Source organism: Aulonocara sp. 'chitande type north' Nkhata Bay, linkage group LG8, assembly GCF_057382095.1.
Source record: "Aulonocara sp. 'chitande type north' Nkhata Bay isolate Kocher_YH1m ecotype deep benthic linkage group LG8, A_spYH_male_GT1.1, whole genome shotgun sequence".
Taxonomy (NCBI): Eukaryota; Metazoa; Chordata; class Actinopteri; order Cichliformes; family Cichlidae; genus Aulonocara; species Aulonocara sp. 'chitande type north' Nkhata Bay.
This window is the reverse complement of record NC_141351.1, coordinates 13,056,494-13,076,849: the sequence shown is the minus strand read 5'-3', so window position 1 is coordinate 13,076,849 and position 20,356 is coordinate 13,056,494. Positions and strand designations below refer to the sequence as shown.

At 37.9% G+C, this 20,356-nt stretch overlaps 1 protein-coding gene across 1 annotated transcript in view; it reads right to left on the bottom strand.

The window, feature by feature from the left end:
- LOC147323344 (protocadherin-15-like) overlaps positions 1-20,356 on the bottom strand; it is a 233,088-nt gene that overhangs the window by 62,580 nt on the left and 150,152 nt on the right. Inside the window, exons 24-26 of the mRNA XM_086303646.1 lie at positions 18,522-18,638; positions 16,476-16,616; positions 14,847-14,959 (exon numbers count right to left, since the gene is read on the bottom strand). Of these exons, the coding sequence (XP_086159772.1) occupies positions 14,847-14,959; positions 16,476-16,616; positions 18,522-18,638 (371 nt within the window). The remainder of the gene's footprint in view (positions 1-14,846; positions 14,960-16,475; positions 16,617-18,521; positions 18,639-20,356) is intronic.

Sequence of the window (20,356 nt, the reverse complement as noted above, 5' to 3'; positions counted from 1 at the left end):
GCAAAGGGGGGTCCAACCTGGCATCTCTAAGGTGTATATCTTTATAAAGTGTCACGTGAGTGTCGAATGCATTGGTAGCACATAGTCAGTATAGAGCAGCAAATGTCCGATACACTGTGCACTTCAAAAGGAGAAACCAACAAATGTTGTAGAAGGATTTGGATAATAGTGGTTTGGGTAATACTTGACGCAGTCTCACAATGTTTCTTTTCCTCCTTGTGCTGATGTTAACACTGGCCCAGAACTACATTTCAGTAACCACAAATATCAAGATCTTTTCAAAATGCAACGTGGAACTTGAAAGAGGCCGGCCTTTCAGGGAATGGCAGACATGCAGTCCAACATTGTCAGCAACAGATTTTCTGTTTAAAGAAACTGTCCAAAATTGGGTTTTTTTACAGTGAACCCAATTTAACGTTTTCCTTTGATCTGTTGGTCTGGTAATCTGGGTGTCAAAGGCAAGAGAAATTGCCTGCACAAGTGAGAGAAGTGAAATAACCTGGACCCTTTAGAATGACATCAGCCTATTCAAACCTATTCTGACTGTGGCTGCCATCCTTTTCATGAGTTTCATGTGAACCTCTGGTTGGTTTAAGGTCACAGGAAACTGCAGAATTCACAAAGTCATGCCACAATCTCCATTTTAAAAACTTGAAATATTCATATTAGCCTTGCCTTGTAATACTTCGGATACTTCAGGCTCATTTTAGCCCTTAGGTAAACTAAGCAAATTTAGGATTTGGTATGCGTTGTTTGTTTTTTAATAACACTGATGTTTTTATGAGCTGAAACTACGAATTTGCTGCAATATATTAAGCATAAAATCTGAAAGATTACACATGAAAACCATATGTCTTCATATCAACAATATGTGGGTACAGATGTCTACCTGACTGAGTACTGACTGATCTTTAAAGCTAGTAGAATATTTTGATTGGCTGTCTGCCTGCCTATCAATTAGATCGGATATCTCATTGTCCATCTGCATTGCATTGTTTCTCTGTTTGAATCTTTACCTGCTTGTATACTTCAGTCTGCTTCAGTCTGTCAGCTCATCTGGCACTTTAAAGACTTTTCCGCCTGTATGTTGATCTGTCTGCACGCATGTGCGTCTGCCTTTCTGCCTGTCAACTTCAGTGTGTTTTTGAAACAATGGATTCTGGCAGCATTGTCACTTGTTTTCTCCTTTTTTTCTAACCTCCTCAAACTTTTATGGTTGTATTTCCCCTGTTCTCCCACTCCTCACATTTTCCCCCCTTCACTTTCCATCTCCTACTTTTTCTTTCCATCTGAAACTCACACTCCACCATCTCCCAAACTGCTTCAATGCCACTATCCTCTCCCGACATTATTGTCTGTCCTTCTTATTTCTGTCTCAGTCTTCTTCCTCACCACTATCTCTCTTGCTGTCTCCCAACTGCAAGCAGCAAATAACACCACCGATGCCGTTTTCCATTTGTTGTCTGAGTCGTAAAAGTGCCAAGAGCACAGCATGTGTCTGTGTGCAACAGTAAAACAAGGTAACCTTGAAATGAATGGTTTAGGAAGCTTTGTAGAGCAACATATTAGATGTGCTTTAATGTACATTTTTATACCAGAGAGTACTATGATTTTCGAACAACACTCACACACTGTTTTAACAAGGTTGTATCTTAAAAATGATATTGTTAAGGTGTCACATTTTTGGCTGACTATATTGGCAACACAACCAACACAAGTATTTGCTGATGAAACTGGAAAAGTTTCCATTTAAAAGCTGCAAATGATGAAGCACTAATGCTGTGCTTAAAAGTCTTTTTTACTAAAGCTACAGGTGCTGTACTGCAGATGACTCTAAACTAAACAGGTGGTTGGTGTGTGAGTTTTAGCCATTGTAATTCACAGTGTTACACTTTTGTCCCTTTTGTTTTGGAAGAGTTTAGGTTTAAAAAGTGCGTCATTGGTCCATTTTCTGCCCAGAGGATTGTGATTGTTCAACTACTACTTCATGCCTGATTTTTTGGTACTTTTATTTTCCCTTTCATTTGTGCCCTCTGCTTTGGTGCATTGCTGGATGGGGAAAAGATATATACTGTATATTTTGTTTGCTTTGTGCTTGTCAAAGTAATTTTGAGTCACCGGGATACTGAAATATTAAACCTTGCCTGACCACGAACAGTTTCTATCCCTCAAACTCTACTGTGCATTGGAAATCAATAAAAGAAAACCAAAAATGACTTTTAACACCAAGTGAAACAAAGCAAATTTTGTTTTTTTCACTGACAAGTTTTTCTATTACGATCACTGACGTTTTAATGAAATCATTAGCATGTTGTTCTTGTTAAAGAATAAAAGCAATTAAAATGGCACATAAGTAAACACTGTGTATGGAGGTCACAAAGTCTCATTATCCTGTCAACACGAGTGTTAATTGTTAACTGTTATTTGGTAGATATGTTTCCTTGAAGGGCACCCTAGGTGGTCAGGCAGTGTCATTTTTAAATAGTTACTTTCCACCAGTACAGTCTAACGACTTTATTGCTCATACTTTCTCTTCCTTATCTGACTAGGTTTGTGATAATTCTGTGATAGCCGGAGATTTTAACGGTTATTTTTCTACAACTAAGGACAGATCCCCTCCCAAACAAATTCAAATGTCTACAAGGGCCAAAGCACTTTTAGATACTTGTAACAAACTTGATTTGGTTGATACCTGGCGGACTCTTCACCCTAACGATAAAGAATTTACTTTTTTTTCTGGTGTTCATAGAACAAGTAGTAGAATCGATTTCGTTTTCACCCCCAAACGATCACTGGGAAACATTTTGAGATGTACAATAGGTGATATTATTATATCTGATCATGCGCCGGTTTTTGTTCAGCTAAGTGATCTAAATCCTGTCCCTCGGTCTCATAACTGGAGATTTAACAATTTTTTGATTCATGACCCAAAATTCGAAATATTTTTAACTGATCAGCTTGAACATTTTTTAAAGGATAATGCAACCCCTGAAGTTTCTCCAGGCCTGCTTTGGGACACCCTGAAGGCTTACACCCGTGGGCTGATTATATCATATTCAGCAGGCCTGAAGCGGAAAAATCAGATGGAGCGACGAAAATTAGAACTGGAATTGCATGAACTGCAAGCTAAACATAATGATTCACCTTCAAAGCAATTAAGGAATGAAATTCAGGTGGTTAAAACAGCTTTGGAGGCACTACTGACAAGAAAGGCTGAGAAATCTCTTTTCTTCATGAGGCAGAAGTTATAAGAGTTTGCTAATAAACCTAACCGCTATCTGGCCAATCTTCTTCATAATAAGGGTGCTGGTTGTAATATCCCATGAGTTAGAGACTCATCTGGTTTATCTAAATATGACAATTTAATTATTAATGATACTTTTAAAGCTTTTTATAAGCAGTTATATACCTCCCAGTTTAAATCCACCACTTCTTCTTAGGACTAAACTTACCTAAAGTTACTGAAATCCAAAGGGATGATTTATGTAAACCTATAAAGCAAAGCGAAATTTTGAAAGTTATTCAGATGCTTCCAAATAACAAAGCTCTGGTTCCGGACGGGTTCTCGGGGGAATTTTTTAAGAAATTCAGTAAGATTCTAACTTCCCCACTGTATAAGATGCTTCTGTCCTCTTTTGAGGCAGGCACTCTTCCACCCCCTCCTTAATGGAGGCTAATATTTCTCTAATTTTGAAGAAGGGGAAACCTCCTGAAGAATGCGCTTCCTATAGGCCTATATCTGTTTTAAATCTTGATTTGAAGATACTTGCCAAGGTCCTAGCTATACGTCTTGAGCCAATACTTCCTTCGATCGTTAAGAATGATCAAACTGGTTTTATACGGGGCGGTATTCCGCACATAGCGTGAGGCGTCTACTTAACATTATTCAGCACTCATCTTTGTTTAACCCCGAGGCTCTTTCTTCTTTTCACACTTGAAGAATTTGGTTTAGGTGACAACTTTGTTAAATGGATCCAGATCCTTTATACTTCCCCTCTTTCGGCAGTAATTACCAATGGTCATAGCCCTTTGTTATTCGCCCTAGCTATGGAACCCCTTGCCACAGCCATTAGGAAGGATGCTGCTATTGAAGGACTCTGTTTGAACAATTCTCAACATAAGATTTCACTTTATGCAGATGACGTTTTAATTTTCCTAAATTCTCCTGCTCACTCAATTCCTAGATTAGTTTTGTTAATTTCCCAATACGGCTCCTCCTCAGGCTACAAGATCAATTTTTCTAAAAGTGAGGCTATGCCCCTCTCTGTTATAAATGAGGTTGATCCAAACATTTCTCAGCCTTTTCGTTGGTCTCCATGAAATGTATAGTCTGAACTACACCCCTTTAATTCAGACCATCAATCGCGATTTGGATAGATGGTGCAGCCTCCCTCTGCCTCTTTTAGGTCGTATTCATTTGGTCAAGATGAATATCCTCCCTCGTCTCTTGTATTTATTCCAGATGTTACCGCTTGCTCTGTCCAAAAAAGTTTTGTCAAAATTAAATGGTTCAATTATCTCCTTTATATGGCGTAAGAAAAGACCTAGATTGAGATACAGTTTTCTGTGTTTGCCTGTTCAGAAAGGCGGTCTTGTCGCTCCCTCCTTCCCACAATCCCTCTTGGCCGTTGCGGAACCTGCTATATATTTCCTCAGGTAAAGCCACAGTTCTAACACAAGATAATATGGTGTTAAAGAATATGCTCACTATTTGGCGCAAAGTCAGGCGCCTGGAAGGATATTATAATTGTTTCCTATTCATGAAAACCCTGACTTCTTACCTGGTCTTCAGGCTGGTTTTGGAGACTGGTCTCAAAAAGGGATTAATACAGTGGGTGATCTTGTTCATGAGAACTCTCTTCTTACTTTTAATCAACTGAAAAGCAAGTTTGGTCTGACCAATAAGGATTTTTTGAAGTACTTTCAGGTAAAGCACTATATTACTTCTAAATTGAAGGATTTTAATGGAGGGTTTGGTCTTTCTCCTATAGAATCACTCATGGTAAAAACTACCCAACTAAAATGTATCACTAAAAAGATTTATAACATTCTGTCTGATCTTAGAATGGATAACTCTAACAAAATCAAGGGCCAATGGGAATCAGATGTAGGCGCCATAGATGCTGAAGCTTGGGATGAGTTGTGTTGTCTTACTTTTAAAGCCTTGGCATCTAATTCTATTTGGGAAAGACAGTTTAAACTTATAAATAGGCTTTATATTACACCTGAGAAGAGGCACATAATGTTTGCAACTTTGCCTAATCTCTGCAACAAATGTCAGTCTGCTGTTGGTTCCTTTTTTCATTGTCTGTGGGGCTGCCCTGTTATTCTACAGTTTTGGAGATCACTAATAGATACGCTATGTATTATATTTAATTGCCGACTGCATCTGGGTCCAAGGACTTGCTTGTTAGGACTAAATGATGAGCTACCTGCCGGCTTTCGCAGCAAAGATCTCCTTCACATACTGCTACACTACGCTCGAAAGTGCATTATGGTACTGTGGATTTCTGATAAGTCAACTGATCTGTCAACCAGTGGCTACAGTCTGTGATATGTATTGTGCCAATGGAAGCCTTCTCTACGGCACTTACGGACAAACCTTTCCTTTTCTATCGCACATGGGACCCTTTATTGGCCCTTCTGGACACTCCTTCTGCTCATAGGTTGAAATCGGGCTTACAGGATGTAGCCTGGCAACAAAGGGACAATTGTTAACCTTTTTCATTGTCTATTACTATTGCTGTTGGGTTATTCTTTCTACCTCCCAGGTCCTGCTATACATGTAGATGCATCTTTGTCCTGTATATGTATATGCTGGTGACTGCTGTTTTCCTGCTTTGCAAGTAAAAGTTCAATAAAAAAAAAAGAGAGAGACTTTTTATTTGATTACATTTTATATGATGGTTATGCAGAAAAAGTAGAATTGGGCTGAAAGATCTATTGCTTTATGACCTATTCATGTTGTGTATCTCATGTTTTTAAAGAGTAACTAAGTAACTAATTACTTGTGAAAATAAGTGATCAGTAAAGTAACGGGATTACTTTTTTGGAGAAGTAACCAGTAATTAGTTACTCATTACTTTTTTTAAGTAACTTGACCAACACTGTCCAGATGAACAGAATCAACTTTTTGGGAAGGTTCCAAGTAAAGCTTCAACATGCAACAAGAAGAAATGGGAGTGAGACGAAACATTTTCATGAGCGTGCAGTTTATTGAAAACAACGCTTAAACTGAAACAGGCTACACATCCATTTCTTCTTGTTGCATGTTGAAGCTCTACTTGGAACCTTGTTAAGATCCAACCACGCAAAATATGATTTTTTCCCATTTTTCAAGTGGTCTTAAACTTTTGATTGGGACCGTATATGTATATTTTAGCTTAATTTTTTACAAAACACTTTAAGATGTTTTTAAGGGAGTAAAATTGGATGAGGGAGAAATGAACATTATGTAGGAGTAGGTAAGGATTTTCATTTTTTGGTGTTAACAGATAAAAACCTTTACCTCTGGTCAGGGACAAGGACTGGACTGAACACAAGGAAGGTTAAAAACAACAACAAAAAAAAACAGCGAATGTCCAAAGAAAAAAATTGGAAAAACATTAGGAAAGCCTGAAGAACTGTTGCTCAAGAAAACTTTGCAGGAAAGTCTGGCTCCATGGAATCAAAAGATAGAAAGAAATGTGAGGTGGCTCAAAGCTTTCGCACACTACTTTATAGTATTAGACTGTGTTTGCTTTGTTTATTGTAAAATCTGAGTTACAATTTCATCATTGTTCGTCCGCCGTTGCACAACCCTGTAAACAATAAAACATTTAGCACGACCGACGATGTTTGTAAACCTAATGATTTCTAAGGCTTAACTATTGCACACCCCAGTGCTTAATTTGTCATGCAGAAGAGCTGTTTGAAATGGTCAAAGACAAAAAGCTGTATAAATATTTAAACTCGAGTCCAAAGGAGAATACCTATTTTGAGCATTGCATTCGACAATGAATCATGAAGCAACTTGCAAAACCACAAATGCCGTCCTGAAAATTTTAACTTGTATGAAAGATACAGAAATAGAGTTTGATTAATTTCCATTCAGATGGTCAGCTCTACAAAGAAAAGCATAAAAAAACTCGACTGTCTGTATTCTGCAGCTGCATCTATTATGTGAAGAGGGACCGAGGAGGAGCAGAAAAAAGAATCTCTTCTTCTGACCGCAAGATTAAAGCTTTAGTCATGATGCTGTAACACTCGATCAATTTACCGAAGGTTGCTGAACTCTATGGCGTCTGCAAGAACTTCAACAAGACAGCTCTTTGATTCTTGAACACGCAGCGTCCTATGCATCTGTTTTGACAAGCTGACAAAAACAGCCTGACTGAGTTGCTTGCCATTGTCTAGTGTCTCATCTCCATCACTGTAAAGACGTTCACTGAAGAAAGTGAAACATCCGTGTCATTTAGTTGAATTGAATTGATCGGGATTTCTGGTTTGAAACTGTTTATTTCACTATACCTCAAATTAAAAGTAAACATTTAATGCACTGCAAAAACTTTTCTGGAGACAAACTGTTCAAAAACTGGAGACACAACCAAAGAAAATGTCTGAGTCTGTAGTCTCAGTGTCAAGCTCTAAGCACTGGATCAGCCAAAGAGACGTGTGAGCATAGATAGCTTATACAGTATGTATTCGGATACACTTCAGGGAAGTATAAAGAATTTATATTAAACTATACTGGAAAGGAAGAGACTTTAATTTGAGAAAAAATCTGTCATATTCATTTTATTTAAGTAGCTGTGTTTGCATAGTGTTAGAAATGTTGTTAATGTTAATGGCTGTTACATTACCAATCCAACACGTTCTCATTCCCAAATATTTTACGCTAGGTGACAAATTGTCAACCTATTATGCTTCCCTAAATGACGAGATTGGAAAAAAACCGAGGGAACATGAGAACCGTTAGGAATCAATCTACGCGTTTGTTCATTTTACTTAAATCGCTTTGGAAAACACTATTTAACGTCATTAAAGTGGTGGTTAAGGTTAGGGACAAAGTTAGGGTTAGGGCTGGAATACATGGCTGGAACGTGTATTACTGCGGGACCATCAATCTACTGGATTTCACCCATTAACCCGGCGCATAGCATAAGAACGCGGAAGGTCACCTTTGGCGTTCCTCAGGAATCGTCGGAATGTTACGCCTCGGGAGTGAGAACGGGCTGACCAATCTCATGGTTTAAAGGTGAGATGTTCATTTCATGGGTTTGGTGAGTGTGGGTTGGGAAGTGTTTTTTTTTTTCCTTTCTCTTTAGCAACTGTTCAGTGCTTTATTTTGTCGTTTTTATTGTATTTTTTGTGCATAAAAGGGAGCCTTTGTTTGAATAAATTCAGTCCTTCAAAAGAGAATTTATCTTTATTTCCAGCAAGTTCGTTGTGACAAAATCTTGATTTTACCTTAAAAAAATCATCTTTTTGCAAAACCAAAGCTTTTGTTTGTGAATTTTAAGGAAAAAAATAGATTTTTATGAAGTGTTATTAAGTATGTTTGAATCAGACAATAAGAAACCAATTTTCCATTATGTGCAAGTAGAAATTGTATTTTATTACACTGACTAAAGTAGAAGTTGAAAGAACTTCCTTGTAAAAAAAATGTGAGTGCTTCAATTAACTATTAAAAGAACAAATTAACTTGGAACTCACTCAAACTATCAGGTTTTACCAAAGTGAAAAAAAGATTTAAGGCAGAGGTCCCCAATCCCAGTCCACGAGGGCTGGTGTCCCTGCAGGTTTTAGATCTCACCCTGGGTCAACACACCTAAATCACATGATTAGTTCATTACCAGGCCTCTGGAGAACTTCAAGACATGTTGAGAAGGTAATTTATCCATTTAAATCAGCTGTGGTGGATCAAGGACACACCTAAAACCTGCCCTCGTGGACTGGGATCGGGGACCCCTGATTTAAGGTCTTTAGAATAAATTATCTTTTGAGTTTGTTTCAATCTACATTTATGATTCTGGAAAGATAAATATTTTTGACTTATTTTAAATACAAATTTACACTTTCAGTCAAATTTGAATAGTCTGAGTAAAACTAACACATTTAGCTGTAATAAATTAGAGTCATTTTTTAAGTCGGTTCAAAGTACATTTTTTCCGTATAAGATAAAGCAACATGCAGCCATTTTGATCAATTTTTTAAAAATTAAAAACTAAGCTTTGATGTTTAGAGGCATTTAAGCTCTCAGATGTGTCTCCCTACTTTCTAATTGGATTCGTTAGCAAGCGAGCTATGAGGCATTTAGATGGCATGGAGGTGGGGGTGGGGGGGCTGAACCTACAGATGCACAATTGCGTGCATGGACACACACATGACTGCACACACATATACAAGCAGATGAGTGGAGGGCTTTTAATAATCTTTGAAAAGCTAATATTTTATTTCTGTTCACGTAGCCTCATGCTGATAATTGCCACTGGGTGCTGATAACTATTCATGTGTACATGATACCGACTGCATACTAATTCTGCAGGTGCAAGGTTGGCACTACGTCCAGAAAAAGAGGGGAAGGGGAGAATTTCTCCTCGCAATTCTACACTCAGTGGCTACAACGATTTAACAAACTTCCTCTTTGGCTCATTAAAGGTTTTATTAGATGAAGGAGGAAGAATCAGCAGACAGTGCCAAAGCTTTACTTGTTTTTGGTCTTAATATACTGCGAGCAAGTGTGGATCTGCAGCTGTATTTTTAATACACCCCTTCAGAGAAACCTTGTGTCATCCAGAAAAACAATGAAGACATTGTTTTCATTTTTTTTCATAATTCACTTTTTCAAAATACAGTGAAAATTCAACTCTAGTTTCTGATGTTATTAAATAAGAAGACATCATTTCAATGAAAACTACATATCTTTGGTTAGCTATGCTGAAAAACTGCATTATGTGTAAGCATTTTGAACTCTTCTGAATATTTGTTTTGAACAGTTCCAAACGAGAAGCCCAGCGTTATTTATGGTTCTAGCTTATTGAGAGTATAAAAGGTTTAAGTTCTGACCTTTTCAGTACACATATACATATACATACTCCTGGGGGTGAAACTGTGGGCTACAAGTCCCGTATTGCTCACCCAGTATGGATTTAACCAACCTACATGGCCCTTGAAGCAGTTTGCTGAGAACTGAACTGAGACATATATTACCGAGGCTTTTACAGCTGCATTTTTACCATACATTTTTTGCACATATGTGACCCAGCACAGGAACAGCTGGGCAAAGACACAGAAAGACAAACAAATCTCAATTGTGCACATAAACAAGCAAGTAATGACAGAATCAAGAACAAGAGGACACTCCACTATTTCCTGTGTTTGTTGTCTTAACTTCGTTGTCTGCAAATACAGCCCCAACTCCAAAGGAAATTTGTCAGGCTGTGTGAAATCAATTAAAGTGGCACACCTCTTCAAACAACATCTCAAAAATGTAATTTATGGAATATTTTCTGGTGCATAAACACACTATTTTGCACCAGATCTTTGTCCAGCAAATCACTTGGCTATGATGTGAAAACTGCTCGGCAAAGCCACATTGTTGGTAACAGCAATGCCCCCCCTCAGTGATGATACTAATAATGCTCTTTTGGCTGATGGTTACTTATAAAGCTAGTGGAGTTTTTATAAGTTTTTATCAGTTTAATAATGTACAAACATGATGCAGGTGAATATTTCTCTATTTGCATGTTTTCTGAATGCATTTAACCCATCTGGAGCGCAGAATGGACAAACTTTGAACAAATTGCGCAAATTGCGTTGACAGAGACATTTCATGGATTTTGAGTCATTCTGCGCTCCAGATGGGTTAATTGCGTAAAAGATTTTAATCACGTTAATGCGTTACCGTTGACAGCCCTGATAGAAAATAAACAAAGATAGACAAGTTCCATATCAATATGGAACTTTTACATTTTAGGAAGCAAGTACACCATAAATAACAGTTTTGGACTTTAACATTGTTTTCGGATGTTGTGTCACATAAACCGATGCCATTAAACTGATTCTTTTATATTTTTTGTCTTGTATTTATTAAGCCTAAACAGGACTGCACACCAAAAACAGGAAATTCACTGAAAGCTCCTTAATGCATGTTCAGTGCACTGATACTACAAGTCAAATTTTATGATCCCCTACAGTATAAGAATGTAAATTGATGCACAGGGTTTTCTACAAATCTCAAATGAAAGACAACTGGACCAAATCAAACAAATACTCCATGTTGGGGGGAAAAGAGGAAATTTCAACAAGTCACTTTTAACAGCGCTACTCTCTTTTTCATTACAGGAATCAATATTACTAATTCAGACTCGGCCATGGCTGGAAGCTGGTCTGCTGAAACCATGCGAAATCATTAAGCTGCATTAGCTAGCTCTCAAAATCACACTGGTACAATGGTAAGCTTTTATTCTATAAAGCTGGGATAATTAATTCAAAGCTGGTACAGTGTACACTGTGTGAATACGACAAGGAATTGCAACAACACACACGCACGCACACACACAATGCTGTCTTTTACACACAAACACATTGAAATACTGTACATAGTAAACATGCACAGACACATTCAAAGACAGACGCGCAAGAAGGGACTTTAATGTGCACGAACAACAATGTGTGGATGCATGCAAATACTGTGAACTGTGTGATGATTAACAAATACAGAAAAATACTAAAAAGTGCACGCTCACACAGACACGTGCACGCTCTTTTAGCTGGAAGCTATGTTACATATTCATAAATGCAGTATTATATGACATCTCTCTCTCTTGCCTCCAACCCTTTCCCCTAAAAATAGACAAGAGCTTTACTCTGCGTGAAAGACAAACCTTGACGTCTTGAAATGTGATCTGTACAAGTAAGACGTGTGTTGGATTTGACACGTTAATGTTGCAATTACAATGTTCTGAAACATTTAGCCGCAAACTCGCGGTAGCCGGTGTTTGAATAAAGAGAGATAAGGGCTTTGAAGTGAGTTTTAATGTCAATATAGATATACTTTTACAAAATCAGTATCAAAGGTTTGATTTTTTTTTTCAAGTGCTGAATATTGAGGTGTCAGAGACAGCTGGTATTGTCAGCCACTTGAAAAGTGAGTTGTATCGCTGCAACTGCCTACACATATTCTGCATAGAAAAATATGGATCGCTTTGAGATATGATGAAGGCAGACGAAGAAACTAAAATGAAAAGAAAATCTGCAAGAGTGAATAAAAGAATAATACGAAGTATTACTCTCCTTCGCACTGCCAAGCGTTAACAGAAAGTCCAGCGACGTGAAAATATTTGAAACACTTAGAAAAATATGATGTTTAAAAGCATCTTCTCCTGCAATTTTCACTTTTCCAGTCTGATGTCTTCGATATTGTGTCTGACAGCCAGCATAACAAAGGAGCAAATGGAAAGAGAGCAATTCATTCACTCTAACATCAATGAGGGGACATAGAACGGGGCTGATAAAAACCAGGATAACGGAGAACAATTTTTATGAGGAATAGTTAGAAAGAATGACAGATCAAAATAGAGGGAAAAAAAGGATAATAGGTAGACATTATGGGACAATACCACAGCCAATTGCGGAAAAGAAAACCTGAGGTGACACCATGACCTCACAAAACGAGCACCGACTGAAAGAGTTGTGGTGACAACTTGAGAATGAGTGTGTATTTGTGTCTGCTGATGAGGTAAGGGCATTGATCGGCCGGGTTCTCTTGGGTTTCGCTTGACAGAGTGAATGAAAAATTGCTGTCTTAAAAAATATATTTACTCTTTGCTTCTTTTAAATCTCCTGTGCAGAGACATTTAAACTCACACTTTATTAGGTAGAACTTGCAGGTACAGGGGTTGGACCTCTGACTACCTTAATTCCTTGTGGCATACGTTCAACAAAGTTGGAAACATTCCTCAGAGATTTTGGTCCATGCTGAACTGACATCAACACGCAGTCTGTGGATATTCATCATGTGAATGTCCACCTGCTCCACCGCATCCCAAAGGTGCTCTACTCCTGCTCGACACAGGATTGACATCTGGTGACTGTGGAGGTCATTTAAATGCAATGAACTTGCATTTGATTGGCTGAGTAAATAGTTGTGTTAATGAGCAGCTAAACAGGTGCACTTAATAAAGTGGCCAGTTAGAGTATGTAGCTCTATAATCAAAGGAGATGGATTACACACTTTATTGAGACAAAATTACATACTGTTGCTTTATGACTTGAATATGAGTCAATATTTTGACACAATGTAATTTAAAAACGGTGTAAGGTTGATTCTTTTACAGACTCTTGTGGATGAGTTTTGTCCTTTAGCTGATGACAAAATTACTGTTATCAAACACATAACACTGCTCCTCAAAGATGAAACAGGCATGCTCTGTGGTAGTTAATTATAGTGTGTGGCTTAGTGTTGTTGCAAAACAGGTGAGTGTAAGCAGCTTTTGCAGAATTCATAGAAATACAAGTGCGGAAAGCTCACCTTTATATGTTGATGCCGATATGCATATTTGTTTTGGCAAGATAAATTTTGCCAAATTTGTTCAAGTTATTGTGAAGAATTTCAGCACAGTGAAGCACATCACTTCACTTCTAATCAAAACTGAATTATAGCAGCAAACATCAATCATGCTGTTCAGATTTAGCACCTTCTGTGTTATTATGTGGCAGAACATCTGAGTTGAGAAAACAGTCACCAGAAAAGCTTCCTGATGCTCTACAATATTATTTTTCAGGAATATATCATTCATGGATGGATGGATGGATGGATGGATGGATAGAGGTCCATGCTGAAATGTGGCTGAACCTTACTAAGCACTTTGGATTTTAATCTGTCAGGGAAAATTAATTCAGTTCTCCACCTTATAGTTTTTCTTTCCTATATTCTAATCACCCGTTAAATTAATTCACTTCATTAATTTGCCAAACAAGAAAGAAATTGTTCATCTTACTTGGGAGGCACAACAGAGTGCCATCCAGCATTTCTTATGTTTTTATTCAGCTAACTGTGAGAAACTGAGATGTGTGCCTGCCTCTTGCTCCACAGGAATACAACCTTTGCAATAATTCTCTTCCTGGAGGGAGGGAGTATGTAATTGGTTCTGTTTGTTTGTCTATCTGTCTGTTTTTGTTAGTAGTCTAGCGTCCGCAGTATTCAAGATATCATTTTCAAATTTTGTGTGATGGTAGATGTGGTGGAGGTGTGGCTCAGCTGCAGAGGAGGGGTGGTGCAGTGAGCTCAATGCTAGACTTTGGGGAATATGAATACCTAAAGGTTGGCTAAGCAGCTGATTTTGAACCTTCATTGTTAGCACTCAAGGTCAAAGCTGAGTTAAAAAAAAATACATGCAGCCATATTGAGTAAATATATTGCGATTATTGCTTTGCAACAATTCCACTAATAAAAAACAACACTAGTACTTACTTGGGTCGGCTCTGCTTGACTCGACTCGGTTTTTAGAGTTTTACATTAGGTGATAGTACCTGGTACCAGATACTTTTTTCTACTCGTCTGGGATTCCCAGTGATGCGATCCGAAAATGTGACGAGAACAGACGTCATGACTCATGTGATCAGCTCTCATGAAAATTAAAACAAAAATGTTTTTTTTGAAACCTGGCAACAAGGGAAATGGCTGCACAAAAGCAACATTGCGGTCCTCAAGTCTGACAAAAGCTATACTAATCCATTGTTTTGGTATTGGTGTCACATACTAGTGACGCCATTTACCAGCCTGATGTCATCATACTGTATTGTAAGAAAAAAAGGCTGACGTTTAATTTAAACAATGGTAATGTGTATGTATGTGCACATACCTGTATTCTTCACGGGTGAAGACAGGGATAACAGAGGGCTGAAGGACTGTGATCTCTACCAGAGTTGTATTCTTCATTACAGGCTCACCATGATCGTATGCCACCACCACCAGCTGTCAAACAAATATAGACAAAGCCAGAACATCACCACGCCATTGATACCCACGCCCCTGCGAGATGGCTGTCTGATGCCGCCGCCGCTCTCATTTACGCTCGCTAAATGGGATGTAGCCAATGCGTGACAGCCCCGCAATAAACCAGAATAAATTGTACTTTTCTCTTCCTGCACATGATTCAGATGGGATTTGAAGAACAGAGAGGGTGTGTGTCCCACTGGTGTGCTTGACTTTTCCTGCCTCGGCTTTTATTCTTCATTTAATTGGGGGGCTAACTGCTGTTAACCAGGCCGAAAGGATTCCTAATGAGGGCCAACCTTAAATATCAACACACTGAAATATTGTGTTTCCTTCATCTCCTTTAGTCAGGTGAACGCTACAGCTCATGCATCCTGTTTTATATTCATACAGTAACTAGTGTTTTAAATAGGAAACAGCTACACGCATAAATAACTCTTTAGCAGTTGGGAACTTGTGACATGTGATAGTTAAGTGGCTTGCTGATTCTCATCACAACTATTTTTTCCTTCCGACTGAGGATTTCAATTGGTTTCTTTGCACAATTGCTTACGCACGCTGAATTGCCCACCAAATTCATTTTTTTTAATGCTGTGGTGTCTTTAGGCGAGCGAGTTGGGTAGTAATTAGCTGCACATCATTTAAACCGTCTTTACTGTGTCTTTACTGTGTACGAGAACATTAGACAAGGTTTATCTCAGTCATAAGCCAAATCTTGTACTCAGTTTTGGACTAGTTCATTTTGTTTGAGTTATTGGAGCAAACAAGGTAGAATTAGTCCCTTGAGTGATATCTTCAGAGGATGCTGAATCCTTGTTGTGTTAATTAAAGCCCAATGAAAAGATGAAATTAGCAAGGCCCATTGAGGAATACAGCTGGGAGAAGGTAGATTTGAAACTAATAAGCTGCTGCAATATATTTTGTAGAGTGGATAGGGAATTGTTCAGAGTTCCCTGTTCATAAGAATTACATGTAAGCAAATCAAATCTGGAATTAGTAATCTAATCATTCTGACTTATTTTGTATGATGTCGTTCCACGCCCCCACCTACTGAATACCAGAATCCAGACGATAAAGCCAAAAGAAGGTCACCAGGATAAATGTTATCTAAATAACAACCGCTGTTATGTAAGATGATGCAATTAAACACTCACTACGCAATGGCTACATTTAATGAAATATAGGCATTATTGAATAAGACCGAGTGGGCCGTGACTTCACAAATGTAAAACCTGGTTTCAGGGTTTTAACAAAAAATACTGCAAAAGACTTGTAATGATGGGTTTGATGTAGCAGCAGTTCAGTACAGTTACATCCATAATTTGAAGATGAAGATGCAATATTTGTAGTTTTGCCTCTATACACCACAGTCGATTTTAAATAAAACAATGAAGAGGACTCAAGTGCAAAGTTGAGTCATCTTCATTGTGTTTTACCAAAAAAAAAAAAAAGAAAGAAAAATTGATTTTTAAAAAAGACGTCTGTGCACACTTACGCTGAACTTCATGTTCGGCTCCTCGTTCAGGTTCACTCTGGTAACCACACGTCCGGTCTGTTCTTCTACGCCAAATATACTGGCTGAGTATGGATACGCCTCCTGGTCCACCTTATAACGTACTAAACCTGCTGGAGTACCCTATGATGACAACAGAATAATATCCATTTTAAACATTAAAATAAAAAATAAAAAACTTGAAGTTGATTAAACAAAAAACTATAGGATGAAATGCCTCATGCATGGTTTCTGGAAAACCATTTCTTTCTTTCTAATATCTTCTGAACTGTAATTAAATAGTGTGGTGATGGCTATGTAATGAGTTTTGCAGTATTTAATATCTAAAGCAATTAGCAGGGATCCAAATGTTAAGTCTCTATATAGAAATAATTGTGAGCGTTATAAGACATATCATTACTTTAAATAAATGCGGTTCAAATGGTCGTGAATTAACCTCTTAACTGTTGCTGATAATGAGCAGCCATAAGTTACTATGACTGATTTGACACAAAATGTCAGGAAATACATACATTTACATTGTAATATCCACATATTTTAAGAAAATACTCCGTATTCTTTAATGAGCTGTGCCATTCTGAGGAGGAAAAATAAACACACCAACAAATTAGACCTCTGCGTTTAAAGCTTTCCTTGAACTTTAAAAATACGCGCTGACAATGTGATAAAACTGGTGCTTTTGCTAGTTTATTTTCAGAAAGGAACAACATTTACAGCAACAAAAGTTGGTCCTTTGGCTAAAAGTCATACAGTATATCTGCCCTCTGTTTATTCTCAGGGGACGAAAGGTTCTTGCTACATGTCTTGCTTGTCATACACACTTTATTCACTTTATCTCCCTTAAGGCTGTAAATCCACCAGCGAAAAAACAACAATGACAAGTCCGCTAAGGTCATATTTTCACACTGAAACGCTGAAAGAGTAAGGGTAACGAACGGGGGAAGTTAAAGAGAAACTCCAGACAGACAAAATAGATATTTTTAATTATGTAAACAGCCATTTTTCAATCCAGCCATCAAACGGTCTAATCTGAGTTCACTTTTGCAGAAGCACTGCTGTTGCGAGCAGTATTTCAGCAACTGTCTACATTGATGTAACACTTTCTTGCACAACAGCTCAGAGTGAGTCAGCAAAACCCGATGCTGATAAATTCTTGAAAGTATTTGTACTTTCGAGGGATACTTTAGATCTGGAGGGTATAAATGGAAATTACACAGAGATATATGAATATTATAGGCTCCAGCGCTCAAACAAGGTGCTATTTAGTACCTTTGTTGAGCACCGGGGAGGTCCTTTATAGCATATAGCCTGGACTTTATAATGTTGTTTTTGACCCAAGAGAATTTCTCATGCTTAAATCTAAAGTATGAAGCAATTCAGCTGACACAGGAAGCAGCATGCGAAACAGTGAAAGGAAAGCGGTGCTTTAAAGAGGCTTATGTGAGAACATTGCTGGTGTAGAAGATCCTGCATGAAGAAGGAGGAAGGAAAAATAAGCTCATGGCATCTTGAGCAGTAATGCAAAATAAAAGCACTCCCAGTGCTTTTTCATAAACACCTGTTTTGTGAATTAAACGCATCAGCTGGTTTATTTTTCTTTCTAATATTTTTAAAAAAGTGATTTTCCCAGTGTCGCTGCATGATTCAATGAAGCCTCGTGAGGTATTCTCACATACTGCCGATTATGAGAATTCTGTATGAGCATGTTATCACCTTATTAACCTACAGTTACATAAATCAGACTCACATAAAACAGCTAAACCTCGTTTTACAACAACCAGAATAAAGCAGTCTACATAACAAGGATGCTCAGCATTAAATGTTCTCTTGAGATTTCACCTTGTGACACACTGAGGTATAAAAAAAAATAAATACTCCACTAGAGAAAGAAGTGAAAATGTGTTAAAAACACACCTACACACACACTGACTGAAGACAAGCACCATTATCTTGCATCATTCCAGTACACAATTTGAGGAGCAGGCTGTGAAACAGTTTGATTGAATAGCTGCATCTGATAATGCTCACCGCAGGGTCAGAGTCATTGGCCATCACTGTGGTTACGATGGTTCCCTTGACAGCATTAGGGGCAACCATGCCTCGGTACACTGACTGGCTGAATACTGGAGAAAAGTCATTCATGTCCTGGAGAGAGATTTAACACAAACACAGAGATGGTACGGCATTAGCATTTTTAAAATACACTGCACCAAAATGCTTTTTGTTTCCTTGAAGTTCCTGAAATGTTGAAAATTTTAATAACAGCAAATTACTGTAGCAGTTTTGTCATAGGAATATATATATATATGAACAGTAGTGCATATAATCTATTGCTTATGCTGAGTTTATTTTATTTCTTTGGCTTGGATTCTAATTTATCTCTGAATAGAACAAATGCTGTAGTGAGTAGAATAAATGGGGTGTTCATGAAAACCTGTGGGGCTTTAATCACAGCAGGCGTCAGCAGTACTGGAAAACATCAGCAAGGGTGAAAGTGAGGACACCACAAAACAATTGTGCTTTTAATTTTCCATTGGCTGGTTAAATGATGGATTTTAAAAAATTTCTTTCACAGTTGTCAAACTCAAAAAAACTAAACAAAACAAAAACACACTATGTAAACTAAATGTTGTATAAAGCACAGAAACTGTCCACTTATTTCTCCGTCATTTTAAAGTTTCTGATAACAGAACCTAAAGTCCATAGATTGCATAGATTCATATGCTAATCTCTGGTATAGTCATTGAGTGTCAGAGACAACAGGATCCATCCTGTGTCTAGCAGCACTACAGGAAAGAAAAACAAAGCAGGAAGACAATGTGCTGTTTTGGCTGTGTAAAATGAAGATGCTGTGATGCTTTGATGCATTTCCTTGATTATAAATATTGGCATATACTACTCTAATAGTAGCCATGCTCTGAACAGAAGTTCAAGGTCAAGCAATCAAATAGACTAGCATGTAGACGTTTAAGATGAATTTGAATGTAGTGGATGTACATCTGTTGTTGTGTATAGTCATCTATACTGTGAACTATGTATGAAAGACAAGGTTTTACCACATACTGTATATAAGAGACTGACATAGTCAAGGCTAAAGGCAGGAAGTCAGTGCTGTTGAAGACCAAATGTACAGTTTTGCTCTTTGACACTTTGCTCAAATTCCTGAAATTTCATAGTAGATGTAACATTGGGTGAAATGATTGTACACTATACATCAGCAACGACAAGAACTGGGTGCTCAAGTTTGAACTTATTTTTGGATTTTCTCTAATTCACACAGGGTCAAAAGTATACATATAGGCTTGCACATGCCTACTAATGTTTGATTAAATGTCCCTACCAACCTTTTGGCATGACTCTGTCTAAATACTTGATCACTCTTCATGTTATAATTCATTCAAATTGGTTGGTTTCCTGGCACAGATATGGCTTTTAAGAACAGTCCACAAATTTTCAAGAGGGTTGAGGTTGGAGCTTTGTGTCCAGTTACATGTTCGCCTACTTTATCCAAAACCAGTTCTGAAGTGTGTTTGGGATCACTGTCCTGCTGGAACACCCAAATGTCCAAGTTTTCATCTGTTTTGTAATCCGGTCATTAAGTCTGACGTCACTAGCCGTGTCTGGGCCTAAACTCCGCTGCTTCGGTCCATATATCAAACGATCACTATGGCATTACTGAGAGTTGAAAAACTGTCTAAAGTCTTTCATCTTTAATAAAATGATCAGCGTTCTGCTCTACCAGGTATAACAATTGAGTTTAACATCCAGGCATCCATGAAAACGGAATTTATGACATTTAACGGAGTTAGAAGTTAGCAGGGAGTTAGCTCGCTAGCTTCTATCTAAATACAATATAGCATGTC